The sequence below is a fragment of the Lagenorhynchus albirostris genome, chromosome 5 (genome assembly GCF_949774975.1).
Source record: "Lagenorhynchus albirostris chromosome 5, mLagAlb1.1, whole genome shotgun sequence".
Lineage (NCBI taxonomy): Eukaryota > Metazoa > Chordata > Mammalia > Artiodactyla > Delphinidae > Lagenorhynchus > Lagenorhynchus albirostris.
Window position 1 is genome coordinate 32549013 of NC_083099.1, and position 18128 is coordinate 32567140.

The 18128-nt window shown below is 54.5% G+C and overlaps 1 protein-coding gene across 1 annotated transcript; it reads right to left on the bottom strand.

Moving 5' to 3' along the window:
- Positions 1–502: 502 nt before the first annotated feature.
- On the bottom strand, positions 503–17694 carry TMEM108 (transmembrane protein 108). Its single transcript, XM_060149007.1, has 4 exons — positions 17568–17694; positions 14584–16017; positions 5613–5767; positions 503–735 (listed from the first exon to the last, which is right to left on the bottom strand). Exons 1-4 carry the CDS (start codon positions 17692–17694, stop codon positions 613–615), a joined length of 1839 nt encoding a protein of 612 aa, XP_060004990.1. The 3' UTR covers positions 503–612.
- Between the last annotated feature and the right edge of the window lie 434 nt (positions 17695–18128).

Genomic DNA, 18128 nt, shown 5'->3' on the forward strand with positions numbered 1-18128 from the left:
AGCAGTCCTGCCTGGACGCTCCCTGTGTGGGCTGTCAGGGGGCGTGGCCTGAGGATGCCTCCGCGATCTCCAGCTCCTGCCTGCCTCCGAATCCCAACTGTGCCGTCGCGAGGCTCCGGGCACCCGGGAGGATGAGGTGCTCCCTCTTCCTTGTCCGCCGGTGTCCCTCTAGGTGGCGGCCCAGCTCCGTCGCTGGAGGAGGGGGTGGAAATGGGTCCCTCACATTGAATCGAGAGGAACCAGAGCTTTAAGAAGCCTCAGAGGCCGTGCACTTGGCCGTTTTAACATTAACTTGTACAAGTCGGTCTCTCCCCTCACCTGCCTGGGGCTGCTGGGACCCCCTACATGCTCAAGGACAGTTATGAAGAGAAGCAATCAATGCAACTGCTTTGCTTATAAATACCTTTATTTTATAAAGCCACGGATTGTTCTGTCAAGTTTTTTTTTTTAAACCACACTTATAAAAAAGATGTTGACAATTCTTAGGAAAAAAAAGCTGAAAATGTTTCTCATCAAGTCAGGGTTACACAAAGATTATATTTATAATATATATTTGTATATTGATAATTTAGAGCCGAAAGGTAGGGACTGGCAAAGCGAGGGCTGCTGCAGTTAGATTTCCGACACTTGATCGTTTCCCACAAACAGAGTTTCTTGGCAGAAGGGGTTAACGAGGACCATCCCGGTGTCTCTGTAGTCACCGTTGGCTGGGGAGCGGGGCTCCGAGAGCTGGTCCTGGGGGACAGAGGGAGCAGATGGCATGAGCTGGGTGGGAGTTATCAGGTGGCCATTCTTAAAGAAACATACCCACGGGGACGTTTACTTCCCCTTGGGCGTGCTTGGTAAACATTAAAAAAGTTATTGAAATATAGTCAACATAACAATATTATGTGAGTTTCAGGTGAACTACATAGTGATTTGACATTTACACACATTATGAAATGGTCACCACGATAAGTCTAATAACCGTGTGTCCTCATACAAAGTAATTACAATATTATCGACCATATTCCTCATGGTGTACGTTCCATCCCTGAGGCTTATTTATTAGATAACTGGAGGTTTGTTCCTCTTAATCCCCTTCACCTATTTCACTCCCCACCACAACCATTTTTCACCATCCTCCCTGCTGATGCTGGGGTACAGAGCCCTTTCTGCTCTTTTTTCAGACTTTTATAGCAGCTTCCAAAGAAGACTTCCTGCTTCCTGAATCACCTCCACCTCAGGCTGCCAGAGGTGACATTGCTTTCCACGCTGCCCTGGTGGGCAAAACCTGGTCCACTTGGGCCCCAGACTCTCCTTCCTGCCTCTTTCTCACAGACCTCTGGGAGGCCTCGCCACTTTTCTTTCCTGAACGTACCCTGTGCTTGCCCACCTCCTTCTTCTCCTGCCACCCACCTGTCAGAGCCTCCAAGGCTAATTCTACCCTCCCAAATCCTCCCATAGCCTGGTCAGAATTCTCGGCCCATTTCTTGTAGCACTAGATGTGCTGAGCTGAAGGGATCTGAATCTCTGTGTGACTGCACAATAGGTGGTGAGTGAAAAATTCAGTCGCCTACACAGCCTGAGGAGTGGAAAAGCCTAGAAACAGACAATCTGCTCGGGTCATCTGAATGGCTTTGGCTGCAGCTACCAAGGACTGCAATCACTTGGGGCCACAAAATGGCTGTTCTCAGACTCAGGCCCAGGTGTTAACGTAGAGAAAAAAGCCATAGTTTGTTCCAGTTCTACACAACTGAAGCCTCAGAGCCTGCAGGCTATTTCAGGGCAAAGACTCAGCAGCAGGCCTAGATGTAACCGGTTTAGGCCAGACCAGCTTAGAAATGGCTTTGTTTTAAGAAGCCACGATTAATACTCTGAAGTTTATTTTTAAACAAAACATGTTATTTTTGACAAGTACGTATTACTTTATGGGTAATAAGGAGAGACAGGAAGAAAGGTCATTTGTTGTAAATGTCTTTTCAGAAGACAAGAATTTCCTTCACTGTCTGGAATCAGCTGTGCGCCCATCCAAAGGGTGGATGTGGGACCAGCCGTCTAAGTAAGGAGAACAGGGCAGCATGTCAGGGAGGGGACAGAAATCCTCTTTCTCCACTGGGCTTTGGGGTTGAGCTGCGGACGGGAATTTTGGAGCCTGAGATCTGGCTTGCGGCTTTACAGTTCTCACAACGCAAGCATTCAAGGGTGAACCACGTGGGAGAAGTTACTCTGCGTAGAAAAGAGAAAGTTATGTAGAAAATAACTAAGGCAGGAAAGAAGAAAACAGAAGGAGGGGAGGGAAAAAGAAGAGAAAGCATGGAAAAGTTTCCAGGCGCCTCTGGGCATCACAACTCTGCCCATACAGCCCAGATTCTGTTTTGTGGCTTTCATCAGCCCAGAAGGGGAGCAGGGCACCGGGGAAACTTGCTTAGGCAAAGCACTTGGCAGCCTCCAACACTGGCAGCCCGGCAGTGAGCTCATGGTCCTGTGACTGTGGTCGCTCTGTGGGTGGGCGGCAGGGCCTCTGTACCCAGGGAGGGGACAGCTGCTGTTACTGAGAATACAGCAGAACGAGGGGAGGGGGCTGGCTGGGAGGGGAGGGTGAGAAACCCACTCTAAAGCCGGCAGAGCTTCCTGCTCCTGACCCTGGGGTCCTGACTGCGGCCTCTGCAAGCAGGGTACTTGTGACAGTACACTCACCGGCACCATCCTCTAGCTTTGGTTTTCATTTACCAATTTGTAAAGAGCATATGAGGAGTTTAGGATCCAGGGTGCATGGCCCACGCTCAAAGTGGGCCAGCCCCTTGTCCAAGTTACCTATTTTTTCACTCACTGTAACAGTTCTCAGGAACACTTCTGCCACCAAATTGCACCCTGGCCACACCAAAGGTCAATGCCGTTGTGAGGCCTGTCCCTGTTTGCCCTTCAGCTAAAGCTTCTTACTGAGCGTCCACTGTGTGTCAGGCTTTGGGCTGGGTACTGGGTAAATCGTGAGTAAAGTTCACTCATGTGACAACCATTTACAGAGTACCTACCATGTGCTGGGCACTGTTCGTGGAGCTGGGTATAGGGCAGTGAACAGAGCAAACAACCTCCTGCCCTCAGGCGGCTTATGTCGTAATAGGTGAGATGGATGCACAGCAGTCAACAGAGAGAGAAGGGTGCAATGCCAGGCAGTGAGAAGTGCTCAAAACAGGGATGGGGACAGAGCACCAGGGGTTGGAGGGTGGGGTTCTAACCTGTGTAGAGCAGTCAGGGAAGGCCTCCCTGAGGAGGTGGCATTGCAGCAGAGGCCTGGAGGAAGTGAGGGGTGGAGGCAGTCAGGAGAAGAGCATTTCAGGTGCCAGGACGAGCTCACTCTTGGGCTGGGGCATGTGCTCTCTGGCAGAGGGGGAGGAGGTGGGGCAGGGCCAGCCCGAGAAATGCCTGCTAAGAGGAATCTGGATTCTGTCCAAAGTGTGAACAGGGCCCCTGTGAAGCGTGGGAGCCGGGGCTGACGGGAGGTCCTGCCTTGGAAAGATCATCTGGCTGCTCTGTTTAGGACAGACCGTGGTGGGTAGCCAGTAGCGGGGAGAGCTGTTTGCAGAGCGATGGAAGCAATCCACGATTCGAGGGATGATGGCAGCCTGGACGAGGGGTCGCAGTGCAAGTGGTGAGCCCTGCTCACGTGGAGGAAGAACCAGCAGGGCCGCAGACAGACGCGAGGTGGGATGTGCGAGAGGAGAAGGCGGCCGCGGTGCCATCTAATAATGAGAGACAGCAGGGGGCCTTCTGGGCGTCGGGGCAGGAGGGAGAAGCCGAGAGTTCAGTCTCGGGCTGTTGGCTGGGAGATGCCTGTAGCTGGGCACACGGGTCTGGAGCTCAGGGGAGACGGCCAGGCTAGGGCAGAACTTGGTAGTCACAGTGAGGAATGGGATTTAAAGGCATGGAGCTGAGAGGAAAGAGAAGAGAAGCAGTGTGGGAGCACTGAGCGTGCGCCCTCCCGTGACTGGAGGTCGGGGCAAGACAGGGGCCAACGATGGAGACTGAGGAGGAGCTGCGGGTGGGTGGGGAGAGCAGGACGGGATGGGGCCCAGATGCCAGCGGAGAAACATTTTGAGGAGGAAACGACCGACTGTGCCGATGCTGCTGGTAGACGGAGTAGAATGAGTGCCCAGAATGGCCCTTGGCACCAGCAATGTGGGGATAACTGGTTATTCCAGTGGGGGAAGGACATTCTACCTATAATGTCAGACCAGTAGCTGCACAATGACAACCCTGATAAGTGCCACGATGGAAAAGCACAGGAGCTGAGACCATATGACAGGAGAGTGAACCCAGCCTGGAGACAGGGAAGGTCTCTCTGAGGAAGTGACGGTTGGACTGGGCCCTGAGTGGTGGGTAGGAGTCACTGAGGTGAACAGCGAAGGGGGTGCCAGGGAGGAACAGAAGACATGCCAGGAGAGGGAACAGCTCATGCACAGCCCTGGAGTGGGATGGAACTTGGTGCCGTAAGGGAATGAAAAGAAATGCAATGTGGCCAGAGCTTAGCAAACAAGAGGGAGAGGGCGTAACCTGAGGCTGGATAGTTGGGCAGGGACTGGTCCACCTGGCAGGCCCTGAACAGACTTTGAACTTTAACTTACCAGCAATGGGAAGCTACTGAAGGGTTCTGAGCACAGGAGTGATGTGAGCACATGCTTGTTTATAAATGCTCATCTGGCTGTTGGAGGGATGAGAGGGGACGGTTCCTCCAGAAGCTCTCAGCTACCCCTGCCTTTACTCAGACGTCTGCCATCCTTCTCCAGGGCCATCTCAACTGTATCCCAGGTGACCTACTTATTTTTTGTGTGTCTGTCTGTCCTCTCATCCATTCATCCATCCACTAAACTACCCTTCCTTTCCTCCTTATACCTTCACTGAGGACGTGCCCTTACCAGACCATCAGCACAATCTTTCTAAAACTAGTTCACAAAAAGCGCAAAACTTTCAATGACCCTCCGCTGCCCAAGACGAAAGCACAAACTCCATTCAACCCCACCCAAGGCCGTGCCTAATCCATCTACCTTTCCAGCCGCACCCTGGCCTCTGCCCTGTCTTCCGGTGGGAGTGGAAAGAGGTCTTCAGTCAGAGAGACCTGGGTCAAAGTGCAGCTCTCTCACTGGCCAGCCGGGGGATTCAGGCAAATACTCACCCTTCCAGCACCTGCACTGTGAAGCTTTCCTCCACTGGGTTCCACAGCTCTGTACCTCTCCCTGTAGCCCCCCTAGTTTGCTTTGAATGATGTCGGGGTTTGTACCTCACCCAAAATCTTGGATCCTGGGCCCCTTGAGAGCAAGCTTTCACCTTCACAGTCCCCAGAGAGTGCCTGCCCCCAAACGATCCTCAGTGAACAGTCGTTGACTTGTTCCCAGAAACCCCAAGTCCCAAGAACCATTCTTCTCAAACTTCAACGTGAGCAGAAGGCCCCCGGGGATTCTCGCTAATGCAGATGCCCACTTGGCAGGGCTGGGCGGGCTCACAGCCTCTGGGGCCACGCTGCTCGGAGGAGTGAGCCACTAACAGGCAGGCAGCTTCTCTGCTCTCTTTGGAGCCTGTGCTCTTCCCACAGCGGCAGCCCTCCCCGGGGCAGCCCCTGGTTTGGGGCTCGTTACCTCAGAGGTTTCAAGGGACTGGATCTCCCTGGGAAGCTCCACGGCGTGCTTGCTGAAGTAGTCCATGGTGATGGCGTTGTTCCAGTAGCTCAGGCTGTTCTCGGGGTTGGCTGGCTTCTTCTTCTTCCGCAGGCAGCACACGGTCAGCAAGACGGCTGTTGAGAGAGTCCGTGTTAGAGAGCGGGAGGGTGGCAAGCAGGGCCAGGCAGGCCATGACGGTTACACATCCAGCCACTTGCCCTGCTCGTTGATTCGTTTGTTCATCTGCTCAACAAATATCTATAAACGCTGAGCACCTGCTTTGTGCAGGGTGCTGGGGAGAGGGGGAGAGAAGAGAAAGACAAGACTGCCCTGCTTTCATAAGCTTCCCGCCTAGCATGTGGACGGAGGGGTGCACGGGGGTCAGACAATATACAAGAGAACTGTTCAAAGCAAAGAAAACGTGGCAAAGTGAGAGAGACAGCAGGGGGTAGCTGGGGGAGAGGCTCCATCGTGAAAGGCTTGCCTGAGCAGTGACCTTACAGCTGAGACTGGAATTGGGGAAGAAGCTGGCCATGGGTGGAACAGGGGCAGTGTGTCCCAGGTGGAGGGAACAGCACGTGCAAAGGGCCTGAGGTGGGGACAAGCTGCCTGTGTGTGAGGAAAGAGTCGCATGGCTGGAGTGGGGTGGGTGTGGGAGAGTGAGGTGGGAGGTGAGGCCAGAGCGATGCTCAGAGGCTGCCTCCATAGGCTCAGGGGCAAGAGGCGTGGATGCAATTTTGGATACTTCTGCATGCTGCAGTGCCACCCAGTGAGTTTGCTCCAAGGAAAGGCCTTGCTCTCTCGCTGGGAGGGCTCCCAGAGCTTGGCTGCAGGGAATGGCATGTATGCACCACGTTGCACCGTGGGACTGATAAGGAGCGTTCTCAGTCAGAGCGAGAGCACGGCAGAGAGACGGGAAGAGCCCAGGGAATTTTACAAAATGAGCCTTGACTTCCACAGAGGGCAGAGTTTCACAGAGCAAATCTCTGGGCAGAGGTCTTGGACCCTGATAAAACAGCTGCTCTGGCCTCATCATCATCGTCAAAAACAAATAGCTGCTAACAGTCTTACAGCATTTATGTGCCAGGTGGCTCCAAGCACTTTAGAAACATTAATTCATTTAATTCTCTACATAACTCCATGAGGTCCCCATTTTACAGAAAGGAAAACGGAGACTCAGAGAGGTGAAGTGACTTGCCCAAGAGCAAACCCAGACATCTGGACTCCCAAGTCCATGCTCTCAACCATCTACGATTCTGCCTCACAAAGACAAGCCAAACGCTGATGTGGAGTCCGCACTGCACAGGCGGGCCTCATGCGGCCTCCACACAGCTCGATGTGCCACACTGTCTGTTCAGTCTCGGAGACTCGGGGGCCCCGGGAGGAAGCAGCACGTTCGGATGTTGCTGATGAACCAGGTATGAACAGAGTGGCTTGGACATGCTGACAGGGAAGGCTTCCGAGGTCGGAGGGTGGGGTGGCCTGTCCAGGGTCACACAGGGGAACAGCTGATGCAATGACCAGGATGACAGGAGCCTTCTTGGGGAGAAGCCGGTAAATGAAGACTGGGCACCTCCTGCCCAGGCTCCCATCACCAGAGCCCACAGGGTGGGTGAAACTCTCGGCCAGGGCTGGGCAGGGCTGTATCCAACAACCTGGCGGTGCCCATCATCGGCATTGGGGAGTGGGGGGGGGCCCATGCTGAGCGGCCCACAAAGGCTGGTACTGTGGTGGCAATGGCCATCGGGGGGCAGTGGAGGCTATCTCTGTCTACCGCAGCCCGAAGGCTTGGCTGGCTTTGGGGGCCTGTGCACGCCAGGGTGTGGGGAAGATGCAAAAGCTGGCATCCGCACAGGCTGAGACCTCAGGGCCCAGAACCGAGAGCCCTGCGGGCTGACTGGGGAATTCTGTAGCTCTTCCCTGCTGTTGGCCTTGCTGGTATCTCAACCTGAAAAGGCTTCCAGGCAAAGTCAAGAGATTGGGCAAATTTCCATTCTAGCCAATCTGCTTTGATCAAAAAGACTTCTACTTTGGCTACCATTTTCCAGGTCCCCACAAAAAGTTTTAAAAATAGAAAGGCGATTTCTGAATATTTGAGCAAAAAGAAATTTTAGACCGGCTGGCAGAGATTCCTTCAAGCTTTGTGGGTTTCCTCCCTTCCTTCCAAAGAGCCCTTTCTTCAACTGGTTGAAGGAGGAAGGGGTGAGGAGGGAGGCTGCAGAGTCAACCTGAAAATCTGCTAGATTAGGGCTCACCTCCTTGTTCTACAGATGAGAAGACTGGTCCAAAGCAGCCAGCTGACTTGCCACAGGTCACAGCGAGTGGTGGGACTGGGGCGAGGCCCCAGGTCCCCTCTCTCCTCTTCTGGAGTCTTTATTCTTCAGGGTCACTACTTTTCACCCTGCTCCAGGACTGGGATGGTGAAGCAGCCCAGGGGGATTCAAGCTGGGCAAACCTAAGCCACAGGGAGAGGGCTAGGCTTCATGAACCCCCTTGCTAACCCAGGTGGGTGCCGGTTGTAGAATCCAGGTCCTCTGAGCCCCAGTCCAGTGCCCTTTGAGCCCACACTGCCCCTGCTCCAGGTCCTGGGCCTGTTTAGGATGCAGGACCAGCGGGAAGGGCTGGGGGTCAGAATGGGGAGTTCTGTCCCTAGCTTTCTCCCCCTCTCATGTTGTTAGTGCCCCCGGTCTGATTACACGTCTATCAGGGAGTTCCTGGTGCCTCTCAAACACCATTTCGCTTACATGCCAGAAGCCAGCCCAGCTGCAGGGAGAGCACGGGCTTGGAGTCCAAAAGACCTGGGTTCAAGTCTGACTCTGCTGTGAGTTACACTAGGTGTCACTTCATCACGCTGATCACTACGGACTCCACCAGGATGTAAGGAGAGTTAGAGATCATGAATGCAAAATGCTGAGCGCCCTGCCTGGTGCTTAATTAATAAGAGTTTCCTTCTTGTTCTCTCAGCATCATCCCTGAAGAGACAGCCTGAAAGAAAAACTGCACTGCACGACTGTTGGGTGGTTCAAGGCCAGGCCTCCAACTGTGGCTTAGCGCTTTCATTATTTTGGGGTCTGAACTTTCATCCCAGAAAGGAAAGTACAATCAGACTTATGGAGTCTCTACTCTATTCCCAGGTGCTCTACAGTCTGATTTAACCCACAAGATAGCTGCCTGAAGAAGGTGCTGGCACTCTTCCCATTCACAGAAGAGGCAACTGCAGTTCACGGAGGTTCACAGAATTGATCCTGGTTACCCAACTAATTACTGGAGCTTGAACCCAGGTCTCTGCCACCCTGACGTTGATGGTCATTGTCCTAGCTCATCCTGAGCACTGGATGGGGCGTGCCTGAGGCAGGTGGAAGCACTGCGTAAACCGCACAGCTCCGTGCACACACAGGGCGTGAGCCACCCCTCTCCCATGCCACTGAAAGCTTCAACTGCTCTGCTTCTCCAAAGGGAGCAGCTGTCAAGACTCTCAAGGAGGTCAGTGAGATCCCTATTTCCTACAGTTTTGAAACTGGAGTGAGGGTGAAGCAAGCTCTCTCGGCTTCCCAGGCATGTCAGTGGGGAATCAGCTGTAGCTTGTCAGATGCATGACGGGAAGGAGGAGGGTTGCTGATGTGAAGATGGAGCCCAGGTACTGTGTTGACGTTTCTGGGAGGGGCCTCATTTTAGGGATGGGACCTGTTGTGTGATGGGAAATGGAAATGAGAGTGTACAGGACCCTGAGGTTGCTTTTCAAATACCTGATGAAAGTGCTCTCCATGGCCTGCTGGAGAATGCGTGGCAAATCCTGACAACAAGATGAATATGATCACTTTCTGACCACTGCCCTCATCCGGCACCTCTCCGTGGCAGATGCTGTGATAGGACCTCAGATGCATCCGCTCTGCTGTACGTAGCAAGCCTTTGGGGAGGCTGCTGCAGCCCTGGGAGTGCCTGCTCAGCTTTCTTGCTGCAGGGGCACAGCCGAGGGACCGCTCCGGCCACCGGCCCCTGGACTCACCACGACGTGTGTGCCGAGGCCACGCTTCCCGGGCTGCTCCCAGCCGTGGCTGACTATGCAGGCCTGTTCCTGCAGGACAGGAGACTCCCCTAACAGCCTGAGGACTACCCTCACCTGGCAGAAACTTCCTTAGGACTGCACTGCACTGCTGGGAAGCCTCTTCCTTCCCATCCCTCTGGCCCCTTCTCCTTCCTCAGGTGCCATACCTGCACTGCGGTCTGAGGCTCTCCCTGCCTCCTCCAGCCCCTTCCTTAAGACTGCACAGGTGTTTCCCCAGTAAATCTCTTGCAGGCCTAATTCTGTTTTGGTATCTGCCTCCTGAAGGCCCTGAATTAACACAGCGGACGCTAGTCCTATTTGCACAGGTGAGAAAACACTGGCCCAAGGCTTAACCTGTCCAAGTCCCACAGGTGACGAGTGGGAGAGCTGGGGTTACGTCCAGGTGTGTCTGATTCACAAGCCGAGGCTTCCTATCACACCAGGCTCCCTCTCAAGTGATTCACATGGGTTTAAAGTTAGGAAAGTGAGAGAGGGCAGGGAGCTCTGACGTCTCAGTTTGGCCCCTCATTAGGGAGATGGGAAACCAGAGACCCTCAAGGGGGATTAGTCCAGCGGTGCCAGTCCAGCTGTGGACAGTCATTTCCCCGCTTTGGAGGTTGGGGAGGAGGCCAGGGGAGGCCTCAGGATATAGAAGGAGACCAGGCTGGACAGAGGCCATGGGACTGGGGAAAGCAGTTTTGGGGGCTCATTGACTTCCCGGCCTGGTGGGTAGGGATGTGCCTGAGGAAGCTCCAGGAGGTTCCTGCAGGGGGCGCTGGTCAGGAAGCACAGGGAACAGCTGTGAGAGCGCGGCCACGGCACTCTGGTCCAACCTCGGGGACACCCCCAGACAAGCCTGCCTTGTCCAAAGGCTTCCCCACTTCCTTCAATTGGCTCATAAGCCCCAAGGAGACAACCTCCTTGTCAAACTTCCTTCCTGTTCTAGTCTCTTCTATTCTTTTTACTGGAAAAGCACTTCGGACCCAGGTTTTTTAATATAATAACTACAAAGTCATTGGGGTCTGTGAGTAAAAGGTACACGGATACATTCAGCTTTCAGTAACGTTCACAGAACAACTGGTAATATAGCCAAGAGCCATATGGGCACAAGGATGTGTTATCCCTGAGTACTGTGCTGATGCTCCAGCGGCATTTACTGTGCATCTGGAAGGAAGCCAACCTGCTCTGGGCAAGGGGCACGTGGACGCTCACAGGTCCAGGGTCAGCGAGAGGTGCTACTCTGCTTTGGACAGCTCAACTCGGACTGATGATGAACAACATGTGTAGCTGGCCTCGCTTCCTGCTTTCACCCCATATAACCCCCATCTCTTTCAAGGAGGCTGGATGACGACATTCTCAAGAATGGATGTGGCATGTGCAGGACAGGCCAGGGAACCTGGTAGAGCCACACAACTGACCTCCTGATGAAAACCCAAAGCACTGACAGCTGAGAGCGGGGACCCCTTCCGTGCCAGGCCGAGGCTTCCAGTAGGAGGTGGTGGGCTGTGTGTCCTGATGGTGGCAGCAGAGACCAGCTCAGGAGCCACACGGCTCCCGGGACCCAGCCAAATGTGGCCTGGATCCAATCAATTTCGGTTCTCAGCACATCTGAAACTGTGTGTGGCTGTCTCCAGCGTGGCTCAGGAGACAAAGCATTTCTCAGACCTGGCACAGTATACATCCAGCCGCTGTGCGGGGCTCATGATCTGGAAGGACAGGTGGAAGTGGTGACACCCCTTCTTGGGCAGGCCTGAGGCTTGCTGTGATCACCCTCTGCTTCCACCAGAAACTGGGGACTTGCCAGCCTGCCTGGCAGCCCCGGCCTCTGAAGCCTGGCTTCTGCTGAATGCAGAAAAGCAGGACCAGGGCCAGGGCTACTCTGAAAAGCCAGATGAGGAAATCTATGCACGCACTGTGCTACCAGCACAGATCGTCTGAACTATCTGGCAAAACTAGCAAAGGAGGAGACCCTTCTTTGAGGGCTGGAGAGTTTGCTTTAAGATAAATGTAGCTTCTGGGAAGGTCTGAAATACAAGGGCCCTTAGCCCTGGAAGACGTCTGCTTGCCTGATGACTCGAGCAGCGCCAGGCTATGAAAGCAGCCTGGCTAGTTACTCATCTGTGCTTCCAAAGAGTACAGCGTTCTCAAGCTGGACAAATGTCTCCTTTCTCAATGCCCCTCTCATCAGCACCTTCACAGGGTCAATGATGGTCCCACAGGACAGGGAGCTGTCTGTGGAGGCAGCTAGGCTGGAACCTTGTGGCCTGAGGATGGTGGAAATGCAAGACAGACACCAAAGGAAGCGGGGGCTGCAGTTCCTAGGGGCAATCTTCCTTTATGAAGTAATACGCTCTATCCCCGCAGCTGAAGGCTCCTGTCAGGGCCAGAAGCATTCTCACGGTGCAGTTCCAGGCTGCGTCCTTGCTCCTGTCTTGGCTGATGTTACTATGCATGGTTTAGGCAGCCCATGGGTTTTCCACTTTGCAGTAAAACCTGATCTAATCTCAACCTCAGACATAGCAAAAGGGCTGGAGAAGTCTTTTTAGAGCTGCAAACGCAGGTGGGTGTGGCCCGTGGGGGTGCAGGCGGGGAGAGGGCTCTGGCAGCCGGGGGTGTGGGGAGCCACAGCAGCCACCTCCAGGTCCCTAGTGCTGGAACGGTGCTTGGCACACAGCGGGCGCTCAGGAAATGCTGTGCTGAATCAAACGGATTCCACCACCAGATCTGGGCTGACTCATGTGTGACTGGGACCCTGGGCAAGTCACTTCACTTGATGATTTACTCCCCACCTGTATGGTATGTTTGCTTTTTCTGTTTTGTTTTATTCCTCTGGTTAGTCTGTTTTAAGGATGAATGATTCAAAATAATGGGAACTCCCTTTGTAAACTAGAGCCTCTAGACACATGGAAAGAATGGAAAATTAGAAAGCTGTCTCTAATGTGATTACTTCTCAAATATGACCATTATTAATAATTTATTGGCTAACAGCGCTACATTTTCTCATTATCATTCTTCTGTTTTAGACGTGGGCAATTACAGTTTTATGAATACCTCTGTGCTTCCATGAGTGACAATACAGCTGCTTAATGAAAGAATGAAATATGCAACCTGCAAACATTTTCACTTTTCCTGCACTGGGGCCTTGAGCAGATGTAGGCCGCCTACCCCTGACATGGAAAGTTTGTTTTGCTTATCAACTAGAAGGAGACAGGGAGCTGGGAGAGATGTGGCTCCTGGAAAGAGTCCAGACTCCAGATTAAAGAGGATTTTGCCAGAGTACAGTGCCAAGCAGACATCAGCTTAATGTTAAAGGCACACACCTCCTGTGCTGACGTTTGATCGACCCACAACAGGAAAGGCTGGGAGACCTGGCTTAACAGCTTCCTCTGTGGAAAGCTTCTGGGGCTTCGTTCCCCTTGAGATTGGGCTGAGCCCATGGTGTGACGTGAAGCATTACAATCAACGGAGCTGACGCAGTACAGGATGCCCGGATGTGACCAAAGTGTCCAGAAGAGAGCAACTGCCACCTGCTCTCCTTTGTCACAGCAGGGCATGTGCAACGCTGTGCTCCCTCTGGGGAAGCAGGCGTAAACTGGAGGCTGTCAGAGGGGCAGATTGGGGCAGGACCAGGGCCAGGGCCAGGCGGCCCTATGAAGAGACTGGAAGGAACAGGGATAAGCAGCTTGGAAAAGGAAAACCTGCCCTTGAGAGCCATTTCACGTATCTCAGGGGTTGGTGGATGGACTTGTTTTATGTATGGTTTCAGAGGGCACAGGTTAGGACCAAAGAGTGGGAATTACAAAGAGGTGAATTTCAGGCCCCCAGGAGAGCTGGAAACAACGCAAGGGGTCACAGGAGAAGGGGCTGATGAGTGGGGAGCACAGGGGGTTTCTCACCCCTGGAAGGGCTGAGGGGGTGCCTGGATGATGGCCGTGTGGGTTGGGGAGTGGCGGGTACAGTGAGGATTCCTGTGGGGCCATCAGAGGAATGCTAAGAACTGAGGATCGAATACTCGGGGAAGATGTAAAGGAAGCCCTGGGTCCTGAGTGATTGCATCAGGTTCTTTATGGAGGCGTCAGTGGGGAATCCCCTCGACTCTTCATCAAAGGAGTGATGGGCAGCAGCAAGGAGGTGCTGGTGGCCTGGGGGAGCCCTTCCCCACATACCAGTGAGAGCAAAAGACAACGACAAGGTCCACAAAGCATCAGCTCACACCACCCGTGAACAAACCAAACACGGGGGAGGGACTGCTAAATTCACATGTAACTCTCAAGCCTCAATTTAGCTACAAGAACTCCGGCAAGATCAAAGCTTCATTTTTCCTTCTTTCTCAGGGGAAGACAGAGGAGGGGGAGGAAAAGAGGTGAGAGAGGAGAAGAACAGCAGGAAGGGCGATGGAAGGGAGGTGGGGAGGAAGGCGAGGGCTCTGCTACTCAGAGCCTGTAAGTTTGGAAGCACCAGTTTTCAACCTGCGGTGTATTGGTGCCATGTTGCTACAGGAGAGAGCAGGCAGGGTGGTGTCACGACAAGAGCCCTGGGCTGGAAGACAGGTGCTCGGAGCTCACATCCCAGCCCTGCCGCTCAGTAACTCTGGGGTCCTGGGGGAACCATGTCCCCTTCCCAGCTTGGTGTTTCTTTCTGCACGTGCAGAGTTGGATTGGACTCCACAGCTCCTGGGAGTTGTGCATTTACCATCAGTGGGCATGTGAGCCATGGCCTGACCGGCCAAGGACCAGGGGTGGGGATAATCCATGATTCTTGTTCTACTACCTCCTTTCCCAGGATTCTGGGAAGTTTGCAGCCCACTTGGTGGGGGCTGCCCACGTGTGGGGCAAGGGGATTCTAGGGATGGGCAAGCCGGTGTGGTGGGTGGGGGGGGGAGAAGGGAGAGGGTGAGGCACTTACAGCAGGAGGAGATGGGCACACTGATGGCCAGGATCACCCAGGCGATGTCCATCTTGCTCAGGCAGATGGTGGCTCTGTGCTGGGGTTTGTCCCCTTCGGCCACATGGGAGATGTTCCCTGCTGTTCCAGGCTTCCAGGTCCCAGCAGGGACCAGACGGTTGAGGAAGTTTCCTGTGGCTGTGGACACCACTGTGGAGAGAGGACTGGGCACCCTGCCAGTCATGGTGGGCGTAGGGGTGGCCGCAGCTTCCTCCTTGGCTAGGGAAACAGTGCTTTCTGAAACCCCGGGGGGGCGGGCCGGGGCCTGCGGGGCTGAGGATGTTCCCTGAGGAAGCCCCTCGGAAGGGGCTGAGACACTGGCATCGAAGGCAGCCTGAATGGGCCCCATGGTGGCCGTGAAGACCCCAGAGCTGGCAGATGGAGGTCTGCTGGTGCCAGGGGTGACAGTAAGCCAGGAGTCACTGTGGCTGGGGCCATCCTGTGGGTCACCGCGGGGGTGCTGAGAAGGCACTGGGGCAGGATGTGGACTGGCGGGGGTGCCTGAGGCTGCTGTGGTGGCCGGCTCCCCTCCTTGGCTGGTGAAGGTGGGACCACCCCCCTGGTCTGCTCTGTTAAGGCCGGGCTTGTCCTCCGCAGACACCAGGGTCGTGTTGGGTCGTACCCACGAGGTCCTGCTGGGCGCTGAGGTTGCGGCCACTATCTGGGGCTGTGGAGACAAGGAGTAACCCCAGAGCGGGTTCCTGGGGGTGACGGTGGAGGGGTCAGGCTCCACAGACCCTGTGAAGTTGCCTTTGTAAATCTGAAAGATCTTCCCCAGGGGCCGCTTCTGCCCCAGATGCGTGGAGCTCTGATTTCGTCCCCGCTGGCCTTCCTTCCTTCTGGAGTGACCGCTGGGTGCAGGCAGGACAGGGTGTGATGAACTGCTGGCTCCCTTTCGGGAGGAGCCAGGGGGCCTGGGGGGTCTGCGTGGGGTAGCCTGGGAGGGGGCTGTGAGGGGACGGCTGGTAGCATCCCTTGGCTTTGTCAGCAGGATGGTGGGCACAGCCTGGCCCGGGGGGCGGCCCTCTGAATGGGAGGACGTGGTTGCCACGGCAGCAGGAAGTGGACCTGTGGACAGGGGGCCTTCAGAATGGGGGGTGGTTGCCGTCGCCATGATGGTGGAGATGGCGTTTTTAGGAGGGTGACCGCTTGGATGGGGCGTTGTCGTTGCCATGGAAGCTGCAGCCTGTGAGGAGGGTCCGTCGGGATGAGGGGTCAGTGCCACCGTGGAAGAGGGCGCAGCCACCACGGAGGAGTGTCTGGTAGAACTGAGGGGTGCTGTCACCATGGTGTCTGGGGCGGTGCCTGAGGGGAAGACTTGAAGAGATTCCCTGGGAGATGGTTCCTGGGCAGCAAATACCAGTGCTTCAGTCAGTGCCAAGGTCAGGAGGAAGCCTTGCGAGGGAGACAGAGAGCAGAGAGGTGAAATGCCCAGGAGCAGCTTGGCCCTGAGCCTTCCTTACCCACGAAACTGAAACGCCTGGGAACTCAAGGGAAACATCGGGAGTATCCCTGAGGTCCACACCCATCAGACACAGGACCATGGGGACATGGGGAAGCTTCAGCAGGTGGGTGCCACCCAGCACCTGTCCCAGAGAGAACCCAGCCACAGGGGAAGCAGAGCTGGCTAAACCAGCCAGGCCCATCCTTTCCCAAACAGCTCTGAAATGCCATGGCCCTCCGCCCAAGGGCAGCTGCTCACAACAGGCTGGGGGTAGGGGCATGGAAGAAGCCTTGTGCCCTCTGAGTGCCTGCTGGCCCTCTGCACCAGGGAGCAGTCAAGGCCAGTGCAGCCACAAGGACACCAGCAGCTCTGTGTGGGCTGCCTTGAGCCACTGAGCGGGGCTTGGGTGGGCAGAGCATACCAGTTGCCACACCTCTTCTGACTCTTCCACTTGTGAACTAGACAAAGGCACAAATGATTCAGGCCCACCCACCAAACGATTAAGGAGGGTCTAGCCCCTCCTTGACCCTGGAGACACAAGAATGAACATGGCAGTCTCTGGCCCTGGGTGAGCTCGTACAAATCCACAAACAATCCTAAAACAAGGCAGAGACGTCTCAGTGCCATCGGAGACTGATAGGCAGGAGGGGACAGGGGTTCAGAGGGTGACCAGATCTGGTGCCTATTAAGCACTTAGCACAGAGCCTGCAGGAGAAGTGCATTCCATGAATGCCAGCTGGTTGTATGGTTGCTGTCATGTTAACTGCTTGTCCTATGTGCTCATGAGGCTGAACTCTGTGGAAAACCACTGGTGGTGCCCAGCCTTTTAGAGGAGGAGGAGCCCTTCTGAGCACTAGAAGGAAATCATGGACTTTGCGTGATGGTGAGTATGTATGCTTTTAGTTCACTGAGAAAAAATGCACAAGGACAAAAACCTATACATTTAAAAACTCTTCTAAATATGCATGGATTTTATTAATCACAACAGCATATGCCTATCTTTAAAAATAACACCTCATATCAATGTGAGACATAGGATCTATCCAGATTATAGACGGGAAGACTGACCACCCCGTATAACACACAGGCTGGGAAGAGCTGCTCCGTATTGCTGAGAAGCGCCTGACAAACCTCTAAGGCCTGATTCTGTCCTGAGCACTCGCCCTGTTCATATGAGCCCCCTGCTTGGTCACTCGCATGCCCTTCCTTCAGCCCTGCTAGCCACCCAGACAATGGTAGAGATGGGCCTCTGCCTGGTAACTCTCTTGTCGCTTCCCTCCCCCACCAGATTCCAGCAGGATGAATGGTCAAAGCAGGGGCCCTGGCAGTGATTCCTGGGAGCCTGGGGTGGTCAGCAAAGCTGACAGGAGACATCTGGGGCCCTGGTGAGTTTCTGGAAGCAGAGAGGAGGAGGAAACCTCCTGACACTCCTTTGAAACAAGGATCACCACTGAGGCCTCCTCCAACTAGGGGAGGGTGGGGTGGACCAGCGTCCCCTCACCCTGCATGTCTAACTTAGTGGGTGGGGGAGGCTGAGGGACTGCAGACTGAGCAGAGACGGTAGCACCCACATCTCCAGGACCAACACTTTGTCCTAAGCGACCTAGTTTCTCTAAACTTTCATTCATAGTCTAGCCCGTACACCAACAGTGTTTTCTCCTTCTCCGGGTCAATCCTAAAATCTGTTTAACGCTGAGCACCGGCTCTGGCCCCATCTTTCCCTCTCGATTTAACCCTCACAGCCACTTGATGGGGCAGGAAGTTGAGGCTGAGGGAGATTAAGTAACGTGTTCAAAGCCCCTCAGTAGCAGAAGGGGTATATAACACCCAGGCGTTCCTGGTCGCCCACCAGCAGTGAAGCAGGAGAAGAGGACGGAACATCGCAGCCACAGAAGGAACAACGTGCTTGTGCTCTGACCGGTTCAGGGTTATTCCAGCTCCTTCCTGGCATTTTAGCACCACAGGGACAATCTACTCCTAGAGCTGGTGGTCGTGACTACTGAGGTTTTAAGGGACATTCTCTTATAAGCCTCTGTTTGGCTCACAAGCACCCTGGTTAACT

Coding starts and splice junctions, on each gene's coding strand:
- TMEM108 (XM_060149007.1), bottom strand. CDS start 17,694: ATGAATGAAAGTTTAGAGAAACTAGGTCGCTTAGGACAAAGTGTTGGT. Junction 16,018..17,567: donor CACTAAGTTAGACATGCAGG/GTGAGGGGACGC, acceptor CTCCCTCGCAAG/GCTTCCTCCTGACCTTGGCA. Junction 5,768..14,583: donor TGTGCCCATCTCCTCCTGCT/GTAAGTGCCTCA, acceptor CTCTCTCAACAG/CCGTCTTGCTGACCGTGTGC.